Below are 25,871 nucleotides of genomic sequence, written 5' to 3'. Positions count from 1 at the left end.
TGCCAGCCATCCACCCACAGGCCCTGGCCTCAGCCACTAACGACAGGGTGCCAGCCGCCAGCCATAGGCTGCCAGCCGGCCAGCATCCAGCCACAAGCCAGCCAACCGCCATCGTAACCAGTGACCACACAGTGTTCCAGCAAGCCAGCAGCCACCCACAACAGGCCAGGGTGAGTGAGTAAGTGAGTGAGTGAGTGACAACAAGCCAGCCATCCACACAATAGGGTGACCCCAAGCCAGCTACCCACCACAGTGTTCCAGCAAGCCAGCCACCCACAACAGGGTGCCAGCCACCAACTCACAACAGGGTTGCAGCAAGCTACCCACACTGCCAGGTGTCAGCCACCAACCCACAACAGGGTGCCAGCAAGCAAGCCACCCACATTGCCAGGCATCAGCCACCAACCCACAACAGGGTGCCAGCAAGCAACCCACACTGCCAGGCGTCAGCCACCAACCCGCAACAGGATGCCAGCAAGCAACCCACACTGCCAGGCGTCAGCCACCAACCCGCAACAGGATGCCAGCAAGCAACCCACACTGCCAGGCGTCAGCCACCAACCCACAACAGGGTGCCAGCAAGCAAGCCACACACACTGCCAGGCGTCAGCCACCAACCCACAACAGGGTGCCAGCAAGCAATCCACACTGCCAGGCATCAACCACCAACCCACAACAGGGTGCCATCAAGCAAGCCACCCACACTGCCAGGCATCAGCCACCAACCCACAACAGGGTGCCAGCAAGCAACCCACACTGCCAGGCGTCAGCAAGCAAGCCACCCACACTACCAGGCGTCAGCCACCAACCCACAACAGGGTGCCAGCAAGCAACCCACACTAACAGGCGTCAGCCACCAACCCACAACAGGGTGCCAGCAAAAAAGCCATTCACATTGCCAGGCGTCAGCCACCAACCCACAACAGGGTGCCAGCAACTTCAGCAAGCCATTTTTTTAAATCTTTTTTGTGTCTTTCAAATTGAAATGGAGATGGATGAGGAGAGAAAAAGAAAAAGTGTGGTCTGGGACTATTTCTCATCTCAACCTTCTCCAGGAAAAGCAGCAGTGTGCAACACATGTACAAACAACAAATGCATGGGATCAGTAACTGCTATAAGAAAATCGGGCGAACGATTGTCCGATTTCCCTCGTTAATTCAAAGCAAATCGGAACCAATTTAAGAAATATTCGTAGGAAAATTCTCGTATGACAAAGGCTTTTTTGTTGTTTTATTGTTTCTGATCACGCGCAGTATTTCTTTTTTGATTTTTCTTGTACAAAAATCGTACAAAACGGTACACATTGAAGAAAAATCGTCCCCCAAGGCTCAGTCCTGGGACCAACCCTGTTCAATTTATTCAAAAACAGCATTGAGGACGGGATCAGTAGTTCTATATCAGTTTTTGCAGGTGACACAAAATTGGGCAGGGCAATAACTGAACAGCATGAAGCAGATATCCTACAGAATAACCTAAACAAAACAACAGAGTGGGCAACGACGTAGCAAATGAGGTTTAATGTGGAGAAGTGTAAGGTTTTGCACTTGGGGACTAAAAACATAAAAGCACAATACACTTTAGGGGGGGAACCGTTGGGGGAGTCAAGAATGGAGAAAGATCTGGGAGTCTTGGTAGAGGATAGACTAAACAATAGCATGCAATGTCAAGCGGCAGCTGCCAAAGCCGGCAGAATATTAGCATGCATAAAGAAAGGGATGTATTCCAGAGATAAAACTATAATCCTACCACTTTATAAAACTCTGGTCTGACCGCATCTGGAGTATTCTGTCCAGTTCTGGTCGCCAGTCCTCAGGAGGGATGTGTTGGAGCTGGAGAGAGTCCAGAGAAGGGCAACTAAACTAATTAGGGGATTGGAGGACCTTAATTATGAAGAGCGTCTACAATCGCTTAATTTATTCTCCCTGGAGAAGAGACGCCTGAGAGGGGACATGATAGCAATTTATAAATACCTCAATGGTGATCTCAGCATAGGAAAAAAGCTATTCAGTCGCATGGATTGCACGAGGACTCGAGGACATACAATGCGATTAGAGGAGAAGAGTTTTGACCTCAGGCAACACAGGGGGTTTTTTACTGTTAGGGCTACAAGATTGTGGAATTCTCTACCACAAGAGGTAGTTTCTGCGGGAAATATGGCTACTTTCAAAAGACTCTTGGATGTACATCTTAAGGATCAGAACATTAAGGGGTATGAGTGATGATTACGGCTACGCACGCCTACACAGGTTTAACTGGATGGACTATTGTCTTTATTCAACCACAACTACTACTATGTATGTTTGTTTTTTCCCGTACGAGAAAAATTTTGAAATTTGTCCCTTCTAAAATTGTCGTACGAAAATTCTGAATCGTCTGCAGAAAGTTCTGTACACACTATACGTAAATCGCACGCAAATTCTTTATAAGAAAATCGGGAGAACATTTTCAATCCTCAGTACTCACAGGGCCCCCTCAGTACTTATAGTGCTCCGCAGTACTCACGGTGCCCCTCAATACTGGGAGTCCTCCTCAGTTCCCATAGCGCCCTCAATACTCACAGTGCCCAGCAGTCTTTTAGAGCGGCTCCCCACACAGCACTCACACTACAGCCTTTACCTACTCACATACATCTACAGTAACTGCTCCAGTATCTGTTCACACAGTCGAACAGCCCCCCATACTATTCCAGGGAACACAGTCTATGGTGTCCTCACACCACGCATCTGCCACTCCTGCAACCTGGCCACCCCATGGCTTCCCCTCCACCTCTCCAGTCACTCTGATGGTAGCTCCGCTCCAGCGATCCCTCATGGCAGCTCCTGCTCTGCTGCTTCCGCATTTCTATGTGACAGAAAGCACGACTATTGAAGTACTAACATCATTAGTGATTCAAAAACTTTTTTTTTCACCAGTAAGATGTCTTACACACAGAATATGAAGTGTATTTACACTGAAGCAGGCTTGGAGCATTTGCATATTATGTCTTAGTATATAACCTACTTTAAAAATAGAATATACAATCTAAAGAGAGCCTGGAGAGAATTAAAGCAACACTGCTACCACTTATGGTGAACCACAAAACCCAATCTAAACTGCTTTTCCCTTTTGCTGACATTAAAATTTAGGAAATGCCCTGCCAGATATTACATTCCAAGTATAGTGGAAGATACATCTCTTCATGGAGAAAAAGAGCAGAAACACACCAGGATGTGGATTGTGTTTAAAAGAAAAATCTGTAAAAGTCACATGTTATAGCTTACACTGTACAGTGCCCACTCACTTTCTCCACTGTCCATTGAGTGTTCCCAATATGGGTGGTGATCACACAGGTGTAAAGACACAGGTAGATCATCGCCAGCAGGCAGACAGCCATGGCTCCTTCTTTACGGATGAGAGCCAGCTCCTTATCCAGCAACCCCACTGTAGTGGAGAAGGCGGAGGAAGGCGGAGGGGGAGAAACAACATACGGGGATATAGGAAGCGCAGCGTCACATATTAAACATCTGGTAATTCATCCTGATGTGCAGTTTGGGTGGGAGCTGGGACCGAGAAGTTTATTATTATCTGACGTGCTATTGGCACACTACAGGCTTCCTTCTTGTGCTACGAAATACAGTAGGGTTAGTAAAGAAAAACTATCCCATCACAGTAGTAGTGATATTAGGAAGAATAATGCTTATGTCTGTCAAGTTCAGCCTTGAAAAAAATCCATGGTCTTAATAAAATTGAATAAATCCCTGGAACTACATAAACAATTACATATTGCAATTTGTCAATAGCAAAAAAAGGGTTTTTGTTTTTCTGAATCTTCCCCCCAACACAGTTTTTATTAACCGTGCAAGGAGATCTGTTATACCCCCACTTCCGTTAAAGAGGTTGTAACCCCCCCCCCAAAAAATGAAAAAAAAAAACCCTGTGAGACAAAAGCAAAGGCATATGCATCGCATGGCTCATGGGATAGTGGGCAGGAATTTTTCATCTACTGCATAAACTATATAAAGCTTACTTGCTAAATAAACACCAGGACACCAGGTTGGAAATAATTATGGCCGCGGCTGCTTATTATTGGTATAAATAATATTAAACTATAATATTTATGAATGAATACATACAATGAAAACAACCCATAATATGACCATGACTGTATGGTTAGTAGTAATACACAGGACTTGCCACTATGGCTAACAGAGGGTGAAATCAAGGAAAGGCTGGATAAATTTAACACAAACAAATCACCAGGCCCGGATGGCGTACATCCGAGAGTACTCAAGGAACTTAGTAAGGTTATATCTAGACCACTGTTCCTGATCTTTGCTGACAGTATTAGGACAGGAGATGTACCAGGGGATTGGAGGAAAGCTAACATGGATTCCGATATTCAAAAAGGGGCAGAGGCATATCCCGGGAAATTATAGGCCTGTCAGTTTGACATCGATAGTATGTAAACGTCTGGAGGGGATGATAAGGGACTATATCGTAGAGTTTGCTAAAGACTACAACATCATCAGCAGTAATCAGCACGGGTTTACAAATGGGCGTTCTTGTCAAACCAATCTCTTAACATTCTACGAGGAGGTGAGCTGTGAGCTAGATAGGGGCAGACCAGTGGATGTGGTGTACCTGGATTTCGCTAAGGCGTTTGATACAGTTTCCCACAAGTGCTTAATTTATAAAATAAGGTCTGCAGGTATCGACAGCAGGGTTTGCTCTTGGATACGGACAAGAAATGGAACAAGTGGCGCAAGCTGTTAGCACTACATAAAAACGATAGTCCATATAATAGCACATCAAGGCTATGATAAAGTCTTAAGGTGAGATGAGGAAATAGTCTGAATGCTCAGGGCCAGCCTGTTGGGGAGCAGAAGCGATCTCCAAACATGCAACAAACAAAAGAGAAAACAGGCGCCTCTGAGTTTGACTTTGAAAAAGGAGCGCGCGCTGGTTTCCCACCACAGTGCGCATGCTCGGAAACGCGTCAGTCATTACGCCGGAAGATCCTGTGGACAAGCATCACAGCCACTGTGCGGCCCAAGCCTCCATCTCACTGCGGTTTCACCCTGCTGTCCAAGCCTCCATCTCACTGCTGTGACACCCTCCACTTCCTGCTGGACAGGAAGAGAGGAGATGATTACAGACCCACAGTGATGACTCCAAGCCCCAGCCTCCACATGGACACCGGAAGGACCCATCTTGTCTGCTTATACTTACTTTGATGTAAGTTTTTATTACTTGTTTGCCATATTAAATCGCAGTCTTAACTCAGAGGCGCCGGTTTTCTCTTTTGTTTGCTCTTGGATACGGAACTGGCTAAAAGGGCGTGTCCAAAGGGTGGTAATAAACAGCGCATACTCAGACTGGTCTGAGGTGGTAAGCGGGGTCCCCCCAAGGCTCAGTCCTGGGACCAACCTTGTTCAATTTATTCATAAACAGCATTGAGGAAGGGATCAGTAGTTCGATATCAGTTTTTGAAGATGACACAAAATTGGGCAGGGCAATAACTGCACAGCATGAAGCAGATATCCTACAGAATGACCTGGACAAAATAACGGAGTGGGCAACGACATGGCAAATGAGGTTTAATGTGGAGAAGTGTAAGGTTTTGCACTTGGGGACTAAAAACATAAAAGCACAATACACGTTAGGAGGGGAACCCTTGGGGGCTTCAAAAATGGAGAAAGATCTGGGAGTCTTGGTTGATGATAGATTAGGCAATAGCATGCAATGTCAAGCGGCAGCTGCCAAAGCCAGCAGAATATTAGCATGCATAAAGAAAGGGATGTATTCCAGAGATAAGACTATAATCCTTCCACTTTATAAAACTACCTGGAGAAGAGACGCCTGAGGGGGGACATGATAGCAATTTATAAATATCTCAATGGGGATCTCAGCTTAGAAAAACAGCTATTCAAGGGATTGCATCGAGGGCATACAATGCGATTAGAGGAGAAGCGTTTTAACCTCAGGCAATGTGGGGGGTTCTTTACTGTTAGGGCTACAAATTGTGGAATTCTCTACCACAAGAGGTGGTTTCTGCGGGAAGTATGGTGGCTTTTAAAAGACTCTTAGATGTACATCTCAATGATCAGAACATTCAGGGCTATGTGAGATGATTACAGCCACACACACCTACACAGGTTGAACTGGATGGACTATTGTCTTTATTCAACCTCACCTACTATGTAACTATGTAATATAATCACCAAACATTAATACTAGAGATCGACCGATTATCGGCAACACCGATATATCGAGGGCCGATATGCACTTTCCCCGATATATCAGAATGAGCCTCTGAAGTTACCAACATTGCCGATATTTTCGTGACATCATTTCATATGTTGCGCGCACACGTTCTGCCTTCTAACATCGCCTCCCACACCTGCGTGGCCCATACATGACGTCATTTCATTGCGCGCTGCACACGTTCTCTGCCTTAAGACCGCCTCGGACAGCCTCGTGTGCAGCCAGCTACAGTCCGGTCCGGTCACGGTGCCAGCCATCCACCCACAGGCCCTGGCCCTGGCCCCAGCCACTCACCACAGGGTGCAACCCGCCAGCCATCCAACCCACAACAGAACAGGCTGCCAGCCGGCCAGCATCCAGCCACAAGCCAGCCACCCGCCACCGTGACCAGTGACCACACAGTGTTCCAGCAAGCCAGCAGCCACCCACAACAGGCCAGGTTAAGTGAGTGAGTGACAACAAGCCAGCCATCCACACAATAGGGTGACCCCAAGCCAGCTACCCACCACAGTGTTCCAGCAAGCCAGCCACCCACAACAGGGTGCCAGCAAGCAAGCCACCCACACCAGGCGTCAGCCACCAACCCACAACAGGGTTGCAGCAAGCAACCCACACTGCCAGGCGTCAGCCACCAACCCACAACAGGGTGCCAGCAAGCAAGCCACCCACATTGCCAGGCTTCAGCCACCAACCCACAACAGGGTGCCAGCAAGCAACCCACACTGCCAGGCGTCAGCCACCAAACCATAACAGGGTGCCAGCAAGCAAGCCACCCACACTGCCAGGCGTCAGCCACCAACCCACAACAGGGTGCCAGCAAGCAAGCCATCCACACCGTCAGGCGTCAGCCACCAACCCACAACAGGGTGCCAGCAACTTCAGCAAACCATTTTCTAAATCTTTTTTGCGTCTTTCAAATTGAAATGGAGATGGATGAGGAGAGAAAAAGTAAAAGTGTGTTCTGGGACTATTTCTCGTCTCAACCTTCTCCAGGAAAAGCAGCAGTGTGCAACACATGTACAAACAACATAAGCATGGGATCAGTAACTGCTAAAAACAAAAATACATCAAATATTTGGGCCCATCTAAGAGTTCATCATATTGAATTATATCATGCAGCACAGAAAAAACAAAATTAATGTCAGTGTGATTTCGAATTACCTCCTCCACTATCCCAGGCAACAATAACAGATAATAATAAAAAGTGCAGCACTAAAAAGTAAATAGTGAAAAATTTACAATTGTGATGAAAAGATTGATTCAAGAGACCAATAAATGAAGTAACAGAAATTGGTCTACACATGTGGAGATGATGTAAATCAATGAATCCATAAAAATCAATATAACCAAATGAGAACACACAGTCCAGCCAGCAAGGTGTAACTTCTGTTGTAGGTGTGAAGTTAAAACCACTGCAAACAGATGAAGATGATGAAATCTCATACTGATGTAATGATATGTGCTTACCGCAATATATGGACTCACAATACCTTTATATTTCCCTTTTTTCGTTCCTCCACTATATATTCACATTTATTATACTTATTGTCCATATTTGGACTTAGTCCACACACACCTTATGTATAATGTTTCTTCAATAATTACGAGGAAAGTTTACTACAGTAAAACCTTGGATTGCGAGCATAATTCGTTCCGGAAGCATGCTTGTAATCCAAAGCACTCTTATATCAAAGCAAATTTCCCCATAAGAAATAATGGAAACTCAGATGATTCGTTCCACAACCATTTATTCATAAGTCCTTCAGTTTATAGTCCATATAAAAAGATTATAGCATTGCGATAGGTTATATAACCATAAAATGTCCATCCACAAATAGCCCCTTCCACAAGGGGATAAGAAGCAAAATCCAGTAGGAGCTACAGAGTATCAAAGAGAAGAAAGGCGCCTCTAAGTGTAGCAATATGGTTCCATTTAATGAAGGTACAACATTTAGCAACTCACATGGTTGATGAATAAAACAGGCACATCTAAGTATGCAGGCATCCGGGGTAAAGCTGTCCACATGGACTATCTTCTGCACCGCCGGCTGCCAGTCTGTAATCCTGACCGGGAAGACCACCCTGCAGTAAAGGGATCTAAAAGCGAGGGGCAGCATGGAAGGGATGACGTAGATGGCGGTGCAGAAGATGGTCTATGTGGACAGCTTTAGCCTGGATGCCTGCATACTTAGATGTGCCTGTTCCAATCATCAACCATGGGAGTTGCTAAATGTTGTACCTTCATTAAATGTAACCATATTGCTACACTTAGAGGCGCCTCTCTTCTCTTTTATACTCAGCTGTGACTTGAAGCTACTTGTATATCAAGACATCGCTTGTAAACCAAGTCAAAATTTATTTGAAAATTTTGCTTGTCTTGCAAAGCGCTCTTAAACCAAGTTACTCTCAAACCAAGGTTTTACTGTACTTATATTTTTATACATAATATCAATTTCAGTATCTTTGATAATATGACTATTTTTGCAGCATATGTCGAATACCATTTGCCTTCTAGTGTAATTCGTTTTTTTTGTTTTCATGTTTTGTCCTTTTTGCCATTTACCTATTAGGTTCGAGCACACTTCTTTCTTTGGGTACACAGGAACCGGAAGTGACGTTCCGCTCGATATAACAATTCTGGGGGTCATCATATTTATGATTATATGTTTACTCTCCTCGTTATATTGAATTTATTGTCTTATGATACGGATATATCTGTGATCTATGCACCTATTATATATTGGTATACAGTATTTATAATATAATCGGAAGTAGTAGTCCGGATATATCACAGTTTAATTTAATTTTATTTTTAATTTCATACATTCTGTATATCTTTCTACCAGTCCTTTTAGTCTTTTGCCATCCGGTAGCTAAGATTCTTTATTTTAATTTAAAGATCCTGTGACTCTCATTCCAGTTATAATTCTCTATGATCGATCTGATATGACCTCACTTCCTGTTGAAGGCAGGATGTGACCTCAGGTATGACCTTGCTTCCTGTTGAAGGCAGGATGTGACCTCAGATATGACCTCGCTTCCTGTTGAAGGCAGGATGTGGCCTCAGTTTAGGTCCAGAATGAGGCTTGGAAGGCACGCCACCGCGATCTTGGATAGATGGGGCAGGAAGTGCTTAGTTCTCACACACTGGAATAAGATTTACACCCTATTAGATGCACTATAAATACCAGCGATTCCCCACAATTATACAGGCTATATCCTTTGATAATGTTGTTTACAACGAAACGCGTCAGAATGTTTTAACCGGCCTTTCTTGATTTTACCTTGCTGTTTACTAATGGATGTTTTGTAAGTACAAGTGTTTTCTTTTAATAAATTTTATATAGCAGTATTACGCTATGTTTTTTTATTTGGCTTGCTTACATGGCTGTTGATTGATGGACTCATATGCCTACATGTCTACACTCTTCTGGGAGAAGTCCTGATACATCCTGTGTAAACAAGACTCCAGAGGAATCCCTGGTTTTACCATGCTGTATTTGACTTGTTTTGGCTATATGGTCACACAAGTCTACATTGTCTGGTAAGCGTGAATGAGCTTTCTTTCTTTCTGTGATGGGACCTGACACACTCTTTTGGACCATTTCACCTATATTTGGATTTTGAGCACTTTGCATGAGGATTAATCCAGTTTGAGTGCCTATTTTGACCTATCTTGCTATATAGCAGTATAGGTTCACTATATTTGGTAAGCGTATTAATTTCTCCTCTAGTGGGTGAGGGACTTATTTTACTTAGCACAACTCTTATGGATGGCTTGTGAAGGTTCTTTCCGTATGAAGACCATTTCAATTCGAGGTTTCCTTCTTGCATGATTGTCATCATCTGTTTGGTACTTGCAATTTACTTACATGTCTGGTGACTGTTGTCTGTATCACTCTTTGTTACTGGATCCCTAAGTGATACCAATTTTTCACCTGATTTGGAGTGATATACATGTATGCCTAGTGTAACATACCCTGGCAATATTACACTATATACTGTTCCTTTTTTTTTGGGTGGATTATATACCTCTGGCCAATGAGAGATTCTTATTTGATCCCTATCTGAAAAACATACATCAAGGAGGAGTGGCGAGATCTATGTCCTACTTTCCTAACAGTGGTTTCTACTGGCCTATTTTGACTTACTTAACATAAGGTATTGCGAGTCCATATATTGCGGTAAGCGCATATCATTACATCAGTATGAGATTTCATCATCTTCATTTGTGTGCAGTGGTTTGAACTTCACACCTACAACAGAAGTTACACCTTGCTGGCTGGACTGTGTGTTCTCATTTGGTTGTATTGATTTTTATGGACTCATTGATTTACATCACTTCCACATGTGTAGACCAATTTCTGTTACTTCATTTATTGGTCTCTTGAATCAATCTTTTCATCACAATTGTAAATTTTTCACTATTTACTTTTTAGTGCTGCACTTTTTATTATTACTTTTTTCACCACTCTAGTTGTCAGTTGGATGTGCTAGCAGCTTGTTATTATTTTATTCTTAGATTAGCGCGGTGTTTTCGCACTTTTTTTCTGTAAACAATAACAGATATGTTTCTGAAAAGAAACAGGTGTCGCTGTCTAGGTTCAGATGGAAGATCCCAACTGCTGGACACAGTTATCACAGAGATGATTGCCACTGACAACCAGCCATTTACAATGGTGTCTGACTCATGATTTCAGCAGGTGATGTCCATACTTGAGCCAAGATACACACTGAAGAGTGAAAAGTATTATCGAACTGAAATACTGGGAAAGATTCACCAAAAGGTCGTTGATAAAGTAAAGGCTATGCTGCAACCAGAGAATGCTGCCAACTCACTCTCATTCACGACTGACTGCTGGTCAGGACAAACAGAGTCACCCGAGTCACTAATGATTCTTGCATGCCACTTCATTGACAGCGGATGGACAAAAAGGCAATTGGTGTTGGATACAAAAGTGATGCAGGGATCCGACACTGAGTACAGTAGAGAAATGTTTCTAGGCGTGCTTGAAGACTGGGTAATCATCAAAGAGAGTGATGCTTGTGCTACTTCGAGACAGTGGAGCAAACCTGTGGAAAAGAATGAGGCTTGATGATATGTCATACCTCAGTGTCATAGCACACACCCTCCAACTTTCAAATGATGGTCTGTCAAGCCAAAGAGCTTTGATTGATATATGTTTTGAGAAGCATGAACAGATTAAAAATGTTGTGCTTGCAAGTCTTTTGAATCCTCAATACAAGAACAATGCTTTCTCTTCTGGTGATTCAACGTACCGGAAGCAGAGTGGGCGGAGCAGCAGCAGCAACTGCGAGCAGCGAGGGAGCTGTGTGGAGGAAAGCCGCGGGTGACACGTGCGGGGGAGCCGCACTAGGATACCAGAAGCCGGCGCGGGTGCAGAGGACCTCAGGGACCGGGACAGAGAGCGGCCGCTGCGGCACCGGGACAGAGAGGGACCGGGACTGAGAGCGGCGGCTGCGGCGGCTGAGGACGGACACCGCACAGTATTGAGGAGGAGAGTGTTCCCGGAAGCAGGGGAGAAGGAGAGGAGGAGGAGTCCATTCCCAGGGTGTGAGGCTGTGGGGACCGTTCCCAGGGTGTGAGGCTGGGTGTGAGGCTGTAGTGACCGTTCCCAGTGTGTGAGGCTGTGGTGACCGTTCCCAGTGTGTGAGGCTGTGGTGACCATTCCCAGCGTGTGAGGCTGTGGTGACCATTCCCAGTGTGTGTAGCAGTGTGTGAGGCGGCAGCTGCAAGCAAAGCGGGGGGGGGGGGGGGGGGAGAGAGAGCTGTGTGACTGTGCTCTGAGACCAATTGAGACCTGGGACTGATTGACCACATAGTGATCTGTGACTGACTGACCGTGCTCTGCGACTGATAGCGTTTTGGGGACTGACTGACCGTGCTCTGTGACTGATAGCGATCTGTGACTGATCGACCGTGCTCTGCGGCCGATAGCGATCTGTGACTGACCGTGCTCTGCGACTGATAGAGATCTGAGACCGACTGACCGTGCTTGCGACCGTCAGCGACTGACAGACTGCTCTGTGACTGACCGACGGTGCTCTGCGACTGACCGACGGTGCTCTGCGACTGACCGACCAGTGAGTATCTTAGCGACTGGTGAGTGTCCTTGCGACTGGTGAAATGTCCTTGCGACTGGTGAGTGTCCTGCGACTGGTGAGTCCTGCGACTGGTGAGTGTCCTGCGACTGGTGAGTGTCCTTGCGACTGGTGAATGTCCTGCGACTAGTGAGCATCTTGCGACTGGTGAGTATCTGGTGAGTATCTGCGACTGGTTAGTATCTGCGACTGGTGAGTATCTTTGCGTCTGTTAGTATCTTTGCGACTGGTAAGTATCTTAGTGACTGGTTAGTATCTTAGCGACTGGTGAGTACCCCAGGTTTAGTACCAGGGGAGATAGAGGTAGTGTAGGTAAGGAAGAGCAGGTCGTTAACATTATCCCCATAGAGTAGTGGGTAATAATGTCAGAGGATTGGGGATGCCACTCAGTGCACTTCTTGCGCCATGTATGAGTTCCTTGATGAACCAATCGAGGGCGAATACTGCTGTGCAAGATGTGAGCGACTTGTTGCTCTGGAAGACCAGATCCTGGATCTAGAGAACACAGTGGCAAGACTGCGTCGCATCAACAACCTGGAAAGGAGCTTGGACATGACCCATCAGGCGCTGGCAGGGGCCAGCATAGAGGAGGGAGGAATAGAGGAGACGCAAGCAGCAGAGGTACGCAGCTGGGTGACCGTTAGGAAGGTTAGTGGGAAGAGTGTCAGGGAGGCCAATCCTGAGTTGGTACACCCTAACATATTTGCCGAGTTGCAGGTTGAGAGGGATATCAACTCAGGGGTGGCAGAGCTGGAGCATGCACCCTCCCCCAGCTGCCAGGGGAGGGGCGGCTCCAGGAAGAAGGGGGGCCGTGACACAGGAAAGGTTAGACAGGTTGTGGTAGTTGGGGACTCAATTATCAAGAGGACAGAGAGGGCAATCTGTAAAAAAGATCTCGGTAGCCGAACAGTATGTTGTTTACCGGGCGCCCGCGTTCGGCGCATCGCAGATCTGGCAGACAGATTATTGTGTGGGGCTGGGGATGACCCAGCGGTCATGGTGCATGTGGGCACCAACTAAAGTAAAAGGAAGGTGGAGGATCCTAAAGAACGATTTCAGGGACTTAGGTAATAGATTGAGGAATAGGACCTCCAAGGTGGTTTTCTCTGCAATACTGCCTGTACCTCGAGCCACACAAGAGAGGCAGAAGGAGATTAGGGAACTTAACAAGTGGCTGAGGAACTGGTGTAGGAAGGAGGGGTTTGGGTTCCTGGAGAACTGGGAGAGAAGACAAGCGCCACTCTAAGTGCAGTATGACTCTGTATTTATTAAAAATTAACCATTTTGTTAATGTGTTGGAGCTGGAGAGAGTCCAGAGAAGGGCAACTAAACTAATTAGGGGATTGGAGGACCTTGACTATGAAGAGCGTCTACAATCGCTCGATTTATTCTCCCTGGAGAAGAGACGTCTGAGGGGGGACATGATAGCAATTTATAAATATCTTAATGGGGATCCCAGCTTAGAAAAAAAGCTGTTCATTCGAAGGGATTGCATGAGGACTCGAGGGCATACAATGCGATTAGAGGAGAAGCGTTTTAACCTCAGGCAACAAGGGGGGTTCTTTACTGTTAGGGCTACAAGATTGTGGAATTCTCTACCACAAGAGGTGGTTTCTGCGGGTAGTATGGTGGCTTTCAAAAGACTCTTAGACTTACATCTCAAGGATCAGAACATTCAGGGGTATGTGAGATGATTACAGCCACACACACCTACACAGGTTGAACTGGATGGACTATTGTCTTTATTCAACCTCACCTACTATGTAACTATATGTAACTATGAATAGCAGGTCGTTAACATTATCCCCAGAGAGTAGTAGGTAATAATACCTCTATCTCCCCTGGTACTAAACCTGGGGTACTCACCAGTCGCTAATATACTCACCAGTCGCAAAGATACTCACCAGTCGCAAAGATACTCACCAGTCTTCCCAGGTACTCAGTCGCAGAGACAGTCACACAGCAATCAGTCGCAGCACAGTCACACAGCTACTGGTTCACAGAGCACAGTCACACAGCTTTCTCCCTCTCCTTGTTTGCAGCTGCTGCCTTACTCACAGCTGCTGCCACACAAACTGAGAACGGATGGTCTCCTCCTCCTCACTGAGAATGGACGGTCTCCTCCTCCTCCTCCTCTGCTTCCTGGAACACTCTCTCTCCTCCTCTCCTCAGTACGGTGCAGCGAATTCCGACCTCCACCGCCGCTCTCTGACACTGAGAACGGACGGTCTCTCCTCACTGAGAATGGACGGTCTCCCCTCTGCTTCCTGAAACACTCTCCTCCTCCTGGCACACTCACTCTTCTCCTCAGTACGGTGCAGCGGTTTCCGACCTCCACCGCCGCTCTCTGCCTCGGTCCCCGCACCTTCGCCCGGTTTCCCGGTATCCTGGTGCGGCTCCCCAGTGCGGCTCCCCACCACACGTGTCCCCCCGCGGCTCTTCCTCTACAGCTCCTTCGCTGCCGGTAGTTACTCCGCCCACTCGGCTTCCTTCTTCCGGTGAGATCTGGTGAGTTGTCCCATTCTTGTCTAATACAGGCTTCTAGTTGCTCAACTGTCTTAGGTCTTCTTTGTCGCATCTTCCTCTTTATGATGCGCCAAATGTTTCTATGAGTGAAAGATCTGGACTGCAGGCTGGCCCTTTTAGTGTTGTAATTGATTGTTGTAATTGATGCAGTATGTGGTCTGGCATTGTCATGTTGGATAATGCAAGGTCTTCCCTGAAAGAGACGACGTCTGGATGGGAGCATATGTTGTTCTAGAACCTGGATATACCTTTCAGCATTGATGGTGCCTTTCCAGATGTGTAAGCTGCCCATGCCACACGCACTCATGCAACCCCATACCATCAGAGATGCAGCCTTCTGAACTGAGCGCTGATAACAACTTGGGTTGTCCTTGTCCTCTTTAGTCCGGATGACATGGCGTCCCAGTTTTCCAAAAAGAACTTCAAATTTTGATTCGTCTGACCACAGAACAGTTTAACACTTTGTCACAGTTCATTTTAAATGAGCCTTGGCCCACAGAAAACGCCTGCGCTTCTGGATCATGTTTAGATATGGCTTCTTTTTTGGCCTATAGTTTTTTCGCAACGGCGAATGGCACGGTGGATTGTGTTCACAGACAATGTTTTCTGGAAGTATTCCTGAGCCCATGTTGTGATTTACAGTAGCATTCCTGTATGTGATGCAGTGCCGTCTAAGGGCCCGAAGATCACGGCCATCCAGTATGGTTTTCTGGCCTTGACCCTTACGCACAGAGATTGTTCCAGATTCTCTGAATCTTTGGATGATATTATGCACTGTAGATGATGATAACTTCAAACTATGAATTTTTTCTCTGAAAAACTCCTTTCTGATATTGCTCCACTATTTTTTGCCGCAGCATTGGGGGAATTGGTGATCCTCTGCCCATCTTGACTTCTAAGAAACACTGCCACTCTGAGAGGCTCTTTTTATACCCAATCATGTTGCCAATTGACCTAATAAGTTGCAAATTGGTCCTCCAGCTGTTCCTTATATGTACATTTAACTTTTCCGGCCTCTTATTGCTATCTGTCCCAACTTTTTTGGAATGTGTAGCTCTCATGAAATCCAAAATGAGCCAATATTTTGCATGACATTTCAAAATGTCTTACTTTCAACATTTGATATGTTATCTATATTATATTGAAAATAAAATATAAGTTTATGAGATTTGTAAATTAGTCCATTCCTTTTTTTACTCACAATTTGTACAGTGTCCCAACTTTTTTGGAATTGGGTTTGTAGTATGTAGGGCAATGTACAGAGGACAGCAGGTACGTAGGGCAGTGTACAGAGGTCAGTAGGATGTAGGGCAGTGTACAGAGGTCAGTAGAATGTAGGGCAGTGTACAGAGGTCAGTAGAATGTAGGGCAGTGTACAGAGGTCAGTAGAATGTAGGGCAGTGTACAGAGGTCAGTAGAATGTAGGGCAGTGTACAGAGGTCAGTAGAATGTAGGGCAGAGTACAGAGGTGAGGTCAGTAGAATGTAGGGCAGTGTACAGAGGTCGGTAGAATGTAGGGCAGAGTACAGAGGTGAGGTCAGTAGAATGTAGGGCAGTGTACAGAGGTCGGTAGAATGTAGGGCAGTGTACAGAGGTCAGTAGAAGGTAAGGCAGTGTACAGAGGTCAGTAGTAGGGAGAGCAGCGCACAGAGGTTAGTAGTATGTAGGGCAGTGTAAAGAGGTCAGCAGTATGTAGGGCAGTGTACAGAGGTCAGTAATATGTAGGGCAGTGTACAGAGGTCAGTAGTATGTAGGGCAGTGTACAGAGGTCAGTAGTATGTAGGGCAGTGTTCAGAAGTCAGTAGTAAGTAGGGCAGTGTACAGTGGTCAGTAGTAGGTAGGGCAGCGTACAGAAGTCAGTGGTATGTAAGGCAGTGTACAGAGAGGTCAGTGATATGTAGGGCAGTATACAGAGGCCACTAGTGTGAGGGGCAGTGTACAGAGGCCACTAGTGTGAGGGGCAGTGTACAGAGGCCACTAGTGTGAGGGGCAGTGTACAGAGGTCACTAGCAGGTAGGGCAGTGTACAGAGGTCACTAGCAGGTAGGGCAGTGTACAGAGGCCACAAGTGTGAGGGGCAGTGTACAGAGGCCACTAGTGTGAGAGGCAGTGTACATAGGTCACTAGCAGGTAGGGCAGTGTACAGAGGTCAGTAGTAGGTAAGGGCAGTGTACAGAGATCAGTAGTACATAAGGTAGTGTACAGAGGTCAGTAGTAAGTAGGGCAGTGTACAGAGGTCAGAAGTATGTAGGGCAGTGTATAGGGGTGAGTAGTAAGTAGGGCAGTGTACAGAGGTCAGTAGGATGTAGGGCAGTGTATAGAGGTCAGTAGGTAATTAGGGCTGATTAGCGTAAACTAAAAGAGGTTTTAAATAGGCACATATTTTTAAAAATATATATTTTTTACTTGTCAGGTTCTTTTAACCACTTGAGCTGCGGAAGGTTTTACCCCCTTCATGACCAGGCCATTTTTTTGCTATTTAGCACTGCACTATTTTAACTGATATTTGCATGGTCTTGCAACGCTGTACCCAAATTACATTTATATAATTTTTTTTTTTTTATTACACAAATAGAGCTTTATTTTGGTGGCATTTGATTTTTATTATACAAACGAAAAAAGGGTTAAAAATTAAAAAACAATAATAATAAATATATATATATATATTATTTTTATTCTTATTTTTTTTAATTAACACTCCAATCAATAACTATAGAATGAATAATATTACCATGAAATAAACTGTGCAAAAAACAGTAAAAAAACATAATATATAAAAATTATATAAAACGTGAAGTAGGGATGCACCGAAATTTCAGCCACCAAAATGTTTGGCCGAAAATGGGCCTATCCCATTTCGGCCGAAAATGGGTTAAAAATGCCGAAATTAATGGCCGCCGTGAGGAAGGAGGAGGGCGCATCGCAGGTTTGAAAAGACGCGCCTCTGGCCGGCCGCCCGCCTCTCAATGATGTCCCTACTACGATCTGTGCATGAATGAACTAACAGACCGAGCGGGAGGGCGGGCGGCCGCCAATATCTGTAACTATGTGAGCGCTTCACTTCCCTATCAGGCGGGTATCTCCTCTGATAGGGAAGTGAGGCGCTCACATAGTTACAGTTATTAGCGGCCCCCGCCCCGCCCTCCCGCCCGTTGTGTCAGTTCAGTTCATTCATGCACATCGTCCGCTGACAGGGAAGTGAAGTGAAGCTCTCACATAGTTACAGATATTAGCGGCCGCTCGCCCGCCCTCCCGCCCGGTATGTCACTTCATTCATGCACCGATCGTAGTAGTAGTGACTTCACCGGGAGGCGGGCCGCCGGCCAGAGGCGCGTCTTTTGAATGAAGGACACCGGAGGAGCTGAGTGAGTAGGAGAGGACGCTGAGGCGGGGGGGGAGAGAGGGTGTACTGACGAGAGGGACGCTGAGGGGGGGGGGAGGGGGAGAGCTGAGGCAGCTTACCAATGGTATTAGTATTAATTATGCAGCATGAGGGGTTAAGGTATTGTCACTGCTGGTCACTGATGCATTAGTGACCAACCAGTGGCAGTTATTTAACCCCTTTGTGCTGCATTAGTGCAACCAGTATCAGTGCAACCAGTGTTAATTAACACTGATACTGGTTGCACTAATGCAGCACAAAGGGGTTAATTAACTGCCACTGGTTGGTCACTAATGCATCAGTGACCAGCAGTGGCAATACATTAACCCCCTCATGCTGCATAATACAAATACCATTGGTAATTAAATTAACCTCTTGCCAACCCGTCACAGTACATATACTGTGACAGGGTGGCAGCAACAGGTGTATGTCGCTGCCTGTTTTTTGTGTATGCCCCTCTTCTATCTATTATAAAATTATTTGGGGGAAAAAGTCATTTTCGGTTTTCGGTCAAGGGCATCCTGCATTTTCGGTTTCGGTTTCGGCCCAAAATTTTCATTTCGGTGCATCCCTACCCAATACTATACTTTGCAGCTTGCTATTGGGGCACTCTAAAGGCAGGAGGAGCCAGAAGCATCGGTGGGGGACCCCAGAAAAGGATAATCGGGGCTGCTCTTTGCAAAACCATTACACAGAGCCGGTAAGTATAACATTTTTGTTGTTTGTTGTGTTTTTTAATCTGCCGAACAACAAATTGGCCAAAAAAATGCATAAATAATGCAAAACGCAAATCGCAGCAAAATCACATGCGCAAAATGCACACCAAAAAGCACTGCAGAAATAGATCAAAAGCAAACTGTACAAGGGCGAACCGAGCCTTATGTTGGCCATACATGTATCGATTTATGCATGAAAATATTCATAAGAAAAATCTTTGTACATTCGCTAAATTAAAGAATGTCGTTTAAAAATGTAATTTGCTTTTAACATTCAGTTTTAAAACAAATGTAATTTCTGAACGAAAACCACATACACAGTCTAAAAATTCCTTTGACCAAGAAGTTTTCTATTCTGCTTCTTTGAAGTTTCCCGTCACTGCGGTTAAAAACTAACATAGATTTGTCCCCACTAACGATTAGAAAATCGAACGATTTAAATATAAAATGTGATCTCTGAGTAGACATATGCCGGTTTTCGGTAATTCGATATATCGCGGTATTGCATACCCACGGTATTGTTATTGTGGCATTTTTAAAATACCGAGTTTCTCTGCTCCTGGGTCTGACTTGTGAATTGATACATTTTAGTGAGCTGGATGACTCATTCACTCACACAGCTCTCCCAGTAACTATAAACAAAAATGTTTACATTTGTATCTTTTCCTTTCCTCTGCCAGGGAGAAAGGAAGTTTAACCTCTTAAAGACTGGACCTTTTTCTGACACTTGTTGCTTGCAAGTTAAAATCAGTTTTTTTTTTTGCTAGAAAGGTACTTAGAACCCCCAAACATTTTATATATTTTTTTAGCAGAGACCCTACAGAAAAAAATGGCGATTGTTGTAATATTTTATGTCACACTGTATTTGCGCAGCAGTCTTTCAAACGCAATTAATAGACTTAAATGAATAAAAAAAAAAAAAAGTAACAGTAAAGTTATCCCAATTTTTTTCTTGTTACACAGAGAATCGTGATCTTTATTCCAAGCTAAAAAATCGTGATTCTCATTTTGGCCAGAATCGTGCAGCTCTAATATATATATATATATATATACACACACACACGCATAGCAGCCCACATTACATTATTATATAGCCATCAAGCAGTGTCTGGCCTACCTGGTGATGACTGGTCCTGGCGCTCTGATCCGATGGCCTGGTCTTTAAAGGGGCAAATCCTTGCGATCCAGAAGTGGTTAAACCTGCAGGAGGACCAGGGCTTTTATCTATTAATGACTTTACTATTGCTTTAGGCCTGGTTCACATGTATGCGGGTTGGCGGTTCACATGTATGCGGGTTGGCGGCCCACATTTGCACAGGCATAGCAGCCCATTGATTTGAACGGGCTGCTATGCCCTCATTTTCCGCAGAAAAAAGGTGCATGCAGCATTTTTTTAAAATTCAGTGGCCTTGAAATCCATCCTGCTTTTGCACCATGCGACTAACCTGCAGTTCCTGCTCTGGCAAGCTTTCTGCATTTTTTGTATACGTGGGCACGGCATTTAAAAACAGTTTGCGTGTGCAGCAACGGCAGGTAAGTCGCATGGTGCAAAAGAAGGATGGATTTCATGGCCACTGCATTTTTTAAATTCTGCATGCACCTTTTTTCAGCTGAAAACGCAGGCATAGCAGCTCAAGCCCATTAACATCAATGGTCTGCTATGCCTGTGCAAATGTGGGCCCCCAACCCGCATACATGTGAACCAGGCCTAAAGCAATAGTAAAGTCATTAATAGATAAAAACACCGGTCCTCCTGCAGGTTTTACCAATTAATGACTTTACTATTGCTTTAGGCCTGGTTCACATGTATGCGGGTTGGCGGTTCACATGTATGCGGGTTGGTGGTTCACATGTATGCGGGTTGGGGGCCCACATTTGCACAGGCATAGCAGCCCATTGATGTGAATGGGCTTGAGCTGCTATGCCTGCGTTTTCAGCTGAAAAAAGGTGCATGCAGAATTTAAAAAAATGCAGTGGCCATGAAATCCATCCTTCTTTTGCACCATGCGATTTACCTGCCATTGCTGCACACGCAAACTGTTTTTAAATGCCGTGCCCACGTATACAAAAAATGCAGAAAGCTTGCCAGAGCAGGAACTGCAGGTTAGTCGCATGGTGCAAAAGCAGGATGGATTTCAAGGCCACTGAATTTTTAAAAAATGCTGCATGCACCTTTTTTCTGCGGAAAATGAGGGCATAGCAGCCCGTTCAAATCAATGGGCTGCTATGCCTGTGCAAATGTGGGCCGCCAACCCCCATACATGTGAACCGCCAACCCGCATACATGTGATCCACCAACCCGCATACATGTGAACCAGGCCTAAAGCAATAGTAAAGTCATTTATAAACACCTCCTTCAGGTTTAACCACTTCTTGACCACAAGGATTTGCCCTCTTAATGACCAGGCCATCGGATCGGAGCCGAGCGCCAGGACCAGTTACCACCAGTTAGGCCAGACACTGCTTGATGACCTATTTTAGGCCTGGTTCACAGAGTCTGTACTGACTGACTATATAATAATGTGCATAAGTGAACCAAAGCCCCTAAATTCAGCAATGAAATTGAAGTGAGGTGGAAATTTAATAATTTAAATTTAATAATAGAATACCGTGATAATACCGTATACCGTGGCAAAACCTTAATCAATTAATCGCAGCATGAAAATCTGATACCGTCACATGCCTATCTCTGAGTATGATGATATTTGCCAGATCCAACCTCTAATAGTATATACAGAATATCTCTTCTGTCTGTTATTCTCAGAGTGGATTACAGATTTTGCTACCTAACCACATAGTTGGTTATTTATATTTACTGCTGCATAGAGATATTTAAGAATACATTGCCTTTTTTTTAAAACTTTACATATTAACCACTTAAGCCCCAGAAGATTTTACCTTCCTGACCGGGGGGTATTTTGCGATTCGGCACTGCGTGACTTTAATGGACAATTGCGAGGTCGTGCGACGCTGTACCTAAACGAATTTGACGTCCTTTTTTTCCCACAAATAGAGCTTTCTTTTGGTGGTATTTGATCACCTGTACGATTTTTTTGATCAAGCGCTATAAACAAAAAAAGAGCGACAATTTTGCAAAAATAACAATATTTTTAACATTTTCTTATATGATATTCCCCAAAAAAATGTAAAAATCTAAATGTTTTAACGTTTTTGGCCAATATGTTTTCTGCTACATATGTTTGGTAAAAAAAATCACAATAAGCGGATTTTAAATGGTTTGCGCAAAAGTTATTGCGTTTACTAACTAAGGGAAAGCTTTTTGTTGTTTTTTTTTTTTTTTTAACGAGTAATGGCGGCGATCTGCAATTTTTTTTTTGCGGGACTGCGACATTGCGGCGGACAGATCGGACCCTTGACTGACATTTTTGACACTTTTGGGGGTACCAGTGACATTACTACAGTAATCAGTGCTATACATATGCACTGTTATGCCCCATACACACGTGCAGATTATCTGCAGACTTTTGTCTGCAGACTTAAGGCCCGTACACACGTACCGATCGTCGTCATACAAACGTCGGCGGACGAAAGATCTGCCGATTGTACGCTTGTTAGTATGGTGCCTCCGACAGCTGTCTGCGCACATTCTGCGGACAAGAGTCTTTCTTGCAAACATAAAAATTTTTGTATGCCGACACCAGAACGGACGATTGTTCGCCAGTCAGTACAGAAATCAGCCGACAGACCGCAGATTTGCAAGACTGGGCATGCTCAGAAAAGAAAAAACACAGGGAAAGTTAACCATTACATGACATCACTTCTGCAGTCAGCTGAAGTCGGCGGACAAAATTCTTGTGCTGTCTTTGCACTTTTCAACAGACATCGACATCCCGGGGAGAAAAGACGAACGTTTGTATGACGACGATCGGTACGTGTGTACGGGGCTTTACCTTTTCCATGTAGTGCAAGGGCCTGCCGGATTGCATACAAATTGAAAGTGTTTAGGTTTGACCTCATATTATATGGTTTTGGTAAGTCTGCAGACAAAAGTCTGCAGATAATCTGCACGTGTGTATGGGGCATTACTGTAAAAATGACACTGGCAGGGAAGGGGTTAACTTTATTGGAGAAGGAGGGGTTAAGTGTGTCCCTAGGGGCGTGTTTCTAACTGTGCAGGGACGTGACTTTACATGTAACAGCAGAGATCTACGGTCCTACATAGCAGGACCATTAGATCTCTGCTGTTACACAGGGAAGAATGGCGGGCGGCTTTGTTTACACTAGCCGCCTGCCTTTCTCCCTTCACAGTGGACGATCGCGAGTGACCGGCGGACATAGGGTCCGCCGGTCATTCGCATGGAGGTGTCCGTGAACGAGCGGGAGCGCGCCTCCAGCGGCGCGTGCTCGCCCCCTATTGGCTCACAGGCTAGTGACGTACCGGTACGTCACTTTGCCTGGCCGGGGCTGACCGCCGCGGTATATGCACTTGCGGCGGTCGGCAAGCGGTTAATTAAATTATACACAACACTTTTTTTAAGGTTATTATCCGATTAATCGAAACTATAATCTGCTTACTAATCGATTATTAAAATGATCGTTAGTTGCAGTATTAGACAATTCTGAAAAGAAAAAACAGTATTTTTCACATTCTGCTATATAACATTCCCAATTTAAAAAGAAAAATAAAAATCAATTTTTTTCATCATTTTAGGCCCCTTTGTATTCTGCTACATATTTTTGGTATAAAAAATCCCAATAAGTGTATATTGATAGGTTTGTGCAAAAATTATCACGTCTAAAAACTAGAGGAAAGATTTATATCATTTTTATTTATTTACTAGTAATAGCGGCAATCAGGGATTTTTAGTGGGACTGTGACATTGCGGCGGACAGAACTAGATGGAACTAAAGTTGCCAGCTCATCCCTTTAAACCCGAACATATATGAATTAGGGTCCTTTCACGCGGGCTTTCCGCCTGGTGGACTCAGTTTTACTCAGCGGGGAATCGATCCGCTGATCCCTGCTGAGCAGGCGGATGACAGCTCCCGTCTCCGCTCACTGTGCGGAGACAGACCTGTCAGATCCCCGCTCTCCTCTATGGGAGATCGGATGAAAACAGACCACCTGTCCATTTTCATCCGCTCCGATCCTCCAGACGGATGACGGACAGGATTTGATCGGATAGCAGCGAGTGTCAGCAGACATGTCACCGCTGACATTTGCTGCTCCATAGGGGTGCATGGAGCATCCGATCCGGTCCGCCTGAAAAACTGACAGGCGGACCTGATTGGAAAGCCCGTGTGAAAGGGCTAATTTAATGCAGAGAAGGCACCAAGTGAGTTTAATTACCAACTTAATCAGCCACAGAACCTGAGTAATTAAAGTGGTAGAATACTCAGTTTTTTAACTTTTACCTTCAGGTAAGCCTATAATAAGGCTTACCTGAAGGTAAAATAATAAACCTACACGGTTTAGGAGATATTCACCCTGCACGCAGCCGCTGACACATAGTTACATAGTTAGTCAGGTTGAAAAAAGACAACACAAGTCCATTTGGCTCAACCAATAAAAAAAAAAAAAAACACCAGCGGCGCATGTGCTCTGAAGGTCCGGCGGACCTTCAGAGTAGGTTTGCACTTGTGCAATGCGGGAAGGCTGCGAATATGCAGCGCGTTCCCTCATCGCATCCGCACATCTGGCAGTTTACACTGCCATATGCGATACGCAGGGGGTGTCAATTAAAAGTTAACGACACCCCCAGTTGCGATCGCATATCGCAGTGGGATCTGCAAGTTCGCACAGAATCAGATCGCACAAGTGTGAACCACTGTGCGATCCGATTCTGATGCGGCTCAAAAAATGCCGCATGTGCGAGTTTGCTGCGGATGCGCTGCGAATTCAGCCATAAAAAGTGTATGGCTGAACTCGCATCCGCACATGAGATCGCATGTAATGAAGGAGCAGTGCGCTCCGAATTACATGCGATCTCGCAAACCGCACAAGTGTGAACCGGCACTCAGAGCTCCTTGCTGGCTCCTTGCCGGAAAGTGAACTCCTGCGTGCATGTGCGGGAGTGACGTCATCGTGGCTTCGGCCACTCACAGCGTCGCCGAACCCGGAAGACACACCGAGGGAAGATGTCAGCTTCCTCAGCGGTGTCCGGGCGACCTTGTCAGGGCTTCGGTCTAAGGTCAGTATTTCATAATGTGCTAGGATGCGATGCATACTAGCTCATTACGCTTTTGTCCTGCAGGGTTTGTTTTTTTTTGTAACCGCTTTAATATGTGTTCGGTTTTAAAGGGATGAGGTGGCAACCCTCCATCCATCCAATCAGGGTCCATGAATGAAGAAAACATCTTTACTATAGATCGACCGATTATCTGCAACATCGATATATCGGGCGCCGATATGCACTTTCCCGTCATATCTGTATTGGCGTTTGGATTTGCCGATATTTAGGGAAAGTGCATATACCAGAGTGATTCCTGCAGCTAGAGGCATCACCCCGTTACCGGTGTCCATAGCCAACGGTTGGCTGACTTCTAATGACAACCGATGCGGCTGAGAAGCCGCTCGGCTGTCATTACAAGGAGCGGGAGGGGACATCCCCCCTTCCCTTGGCTTGCCCGGGTTGCCCGTCCAGTGGGAGACCCGGTGTTCCGTGAAAAAACCATACCCGTGAAAATTCCCTACCCTCGTCACTTCCGTTGCACCTACGTCACTGAACAGCTGAGCAGCTTAGCAGTGCGCATGCTCAGAGCTCCAGAGGGTAGGGAATTTTCACGGGGTAGGGTTTTTTAACGTTACACCGCATCAGCTGTTGCCGCGGTTACATTAAAACATCTCGGCTGCAACATGAAATCATCTCCGCTCCTACCCCTGTGATTTCCCTGATCTCGGCTACTAAATGTAAAAGCGGC

General features: G+C 45.3%; 1 protein-coding gene across 2 annotated transcripts in view; it reads right to left on the bottom strand.

Annotated features, from left to right (window-relative positions):
* Positions 1-25,871, bottom strand: part of QPCT (glutaminyl-peptide cyclotransferase) — a 275,144-nt gene that overhangs the window by 246,937 nt on the left and 2,336 nt on the right. The window contains exon 1 of one of the 2 annotated variants that reach the window (XM_082251216.1): positions 3,281-3,380. The exons of the other annotated variant lie outside the window; for it this stretch is intronic. Within the exon in view, the coding sequence (XP_082107342.1) occupies positions 3,281-3,373 (93 nt within the window). The 5' untranslated portion in view covers positions 3,374-3,380. Of the gene's footprint in view, positions 1-3,280; positions 3,381-25,871 lie in introns of those variants that run through there. 2 annotated transcript variants of the gene reach the window in all.

The sequence above is a fragment of the Pelophylax lessonae genome, assembly GCF_965119305.1.
Source record: "Pelophylax lessonae genome assembly, chromosome: 3".
NCBI classification, from domain to species: Eukaryota; Metazoa; Chordata; class Amphibia; order Anura; family Ranidae; genus Pelophylax; species Pelophylax lessonae.
The sequence above is the reverse complement of the archived record's forward strand: the minus strand, read 5'-3'. Positions and strand labels throughout refer to the sequence as shown.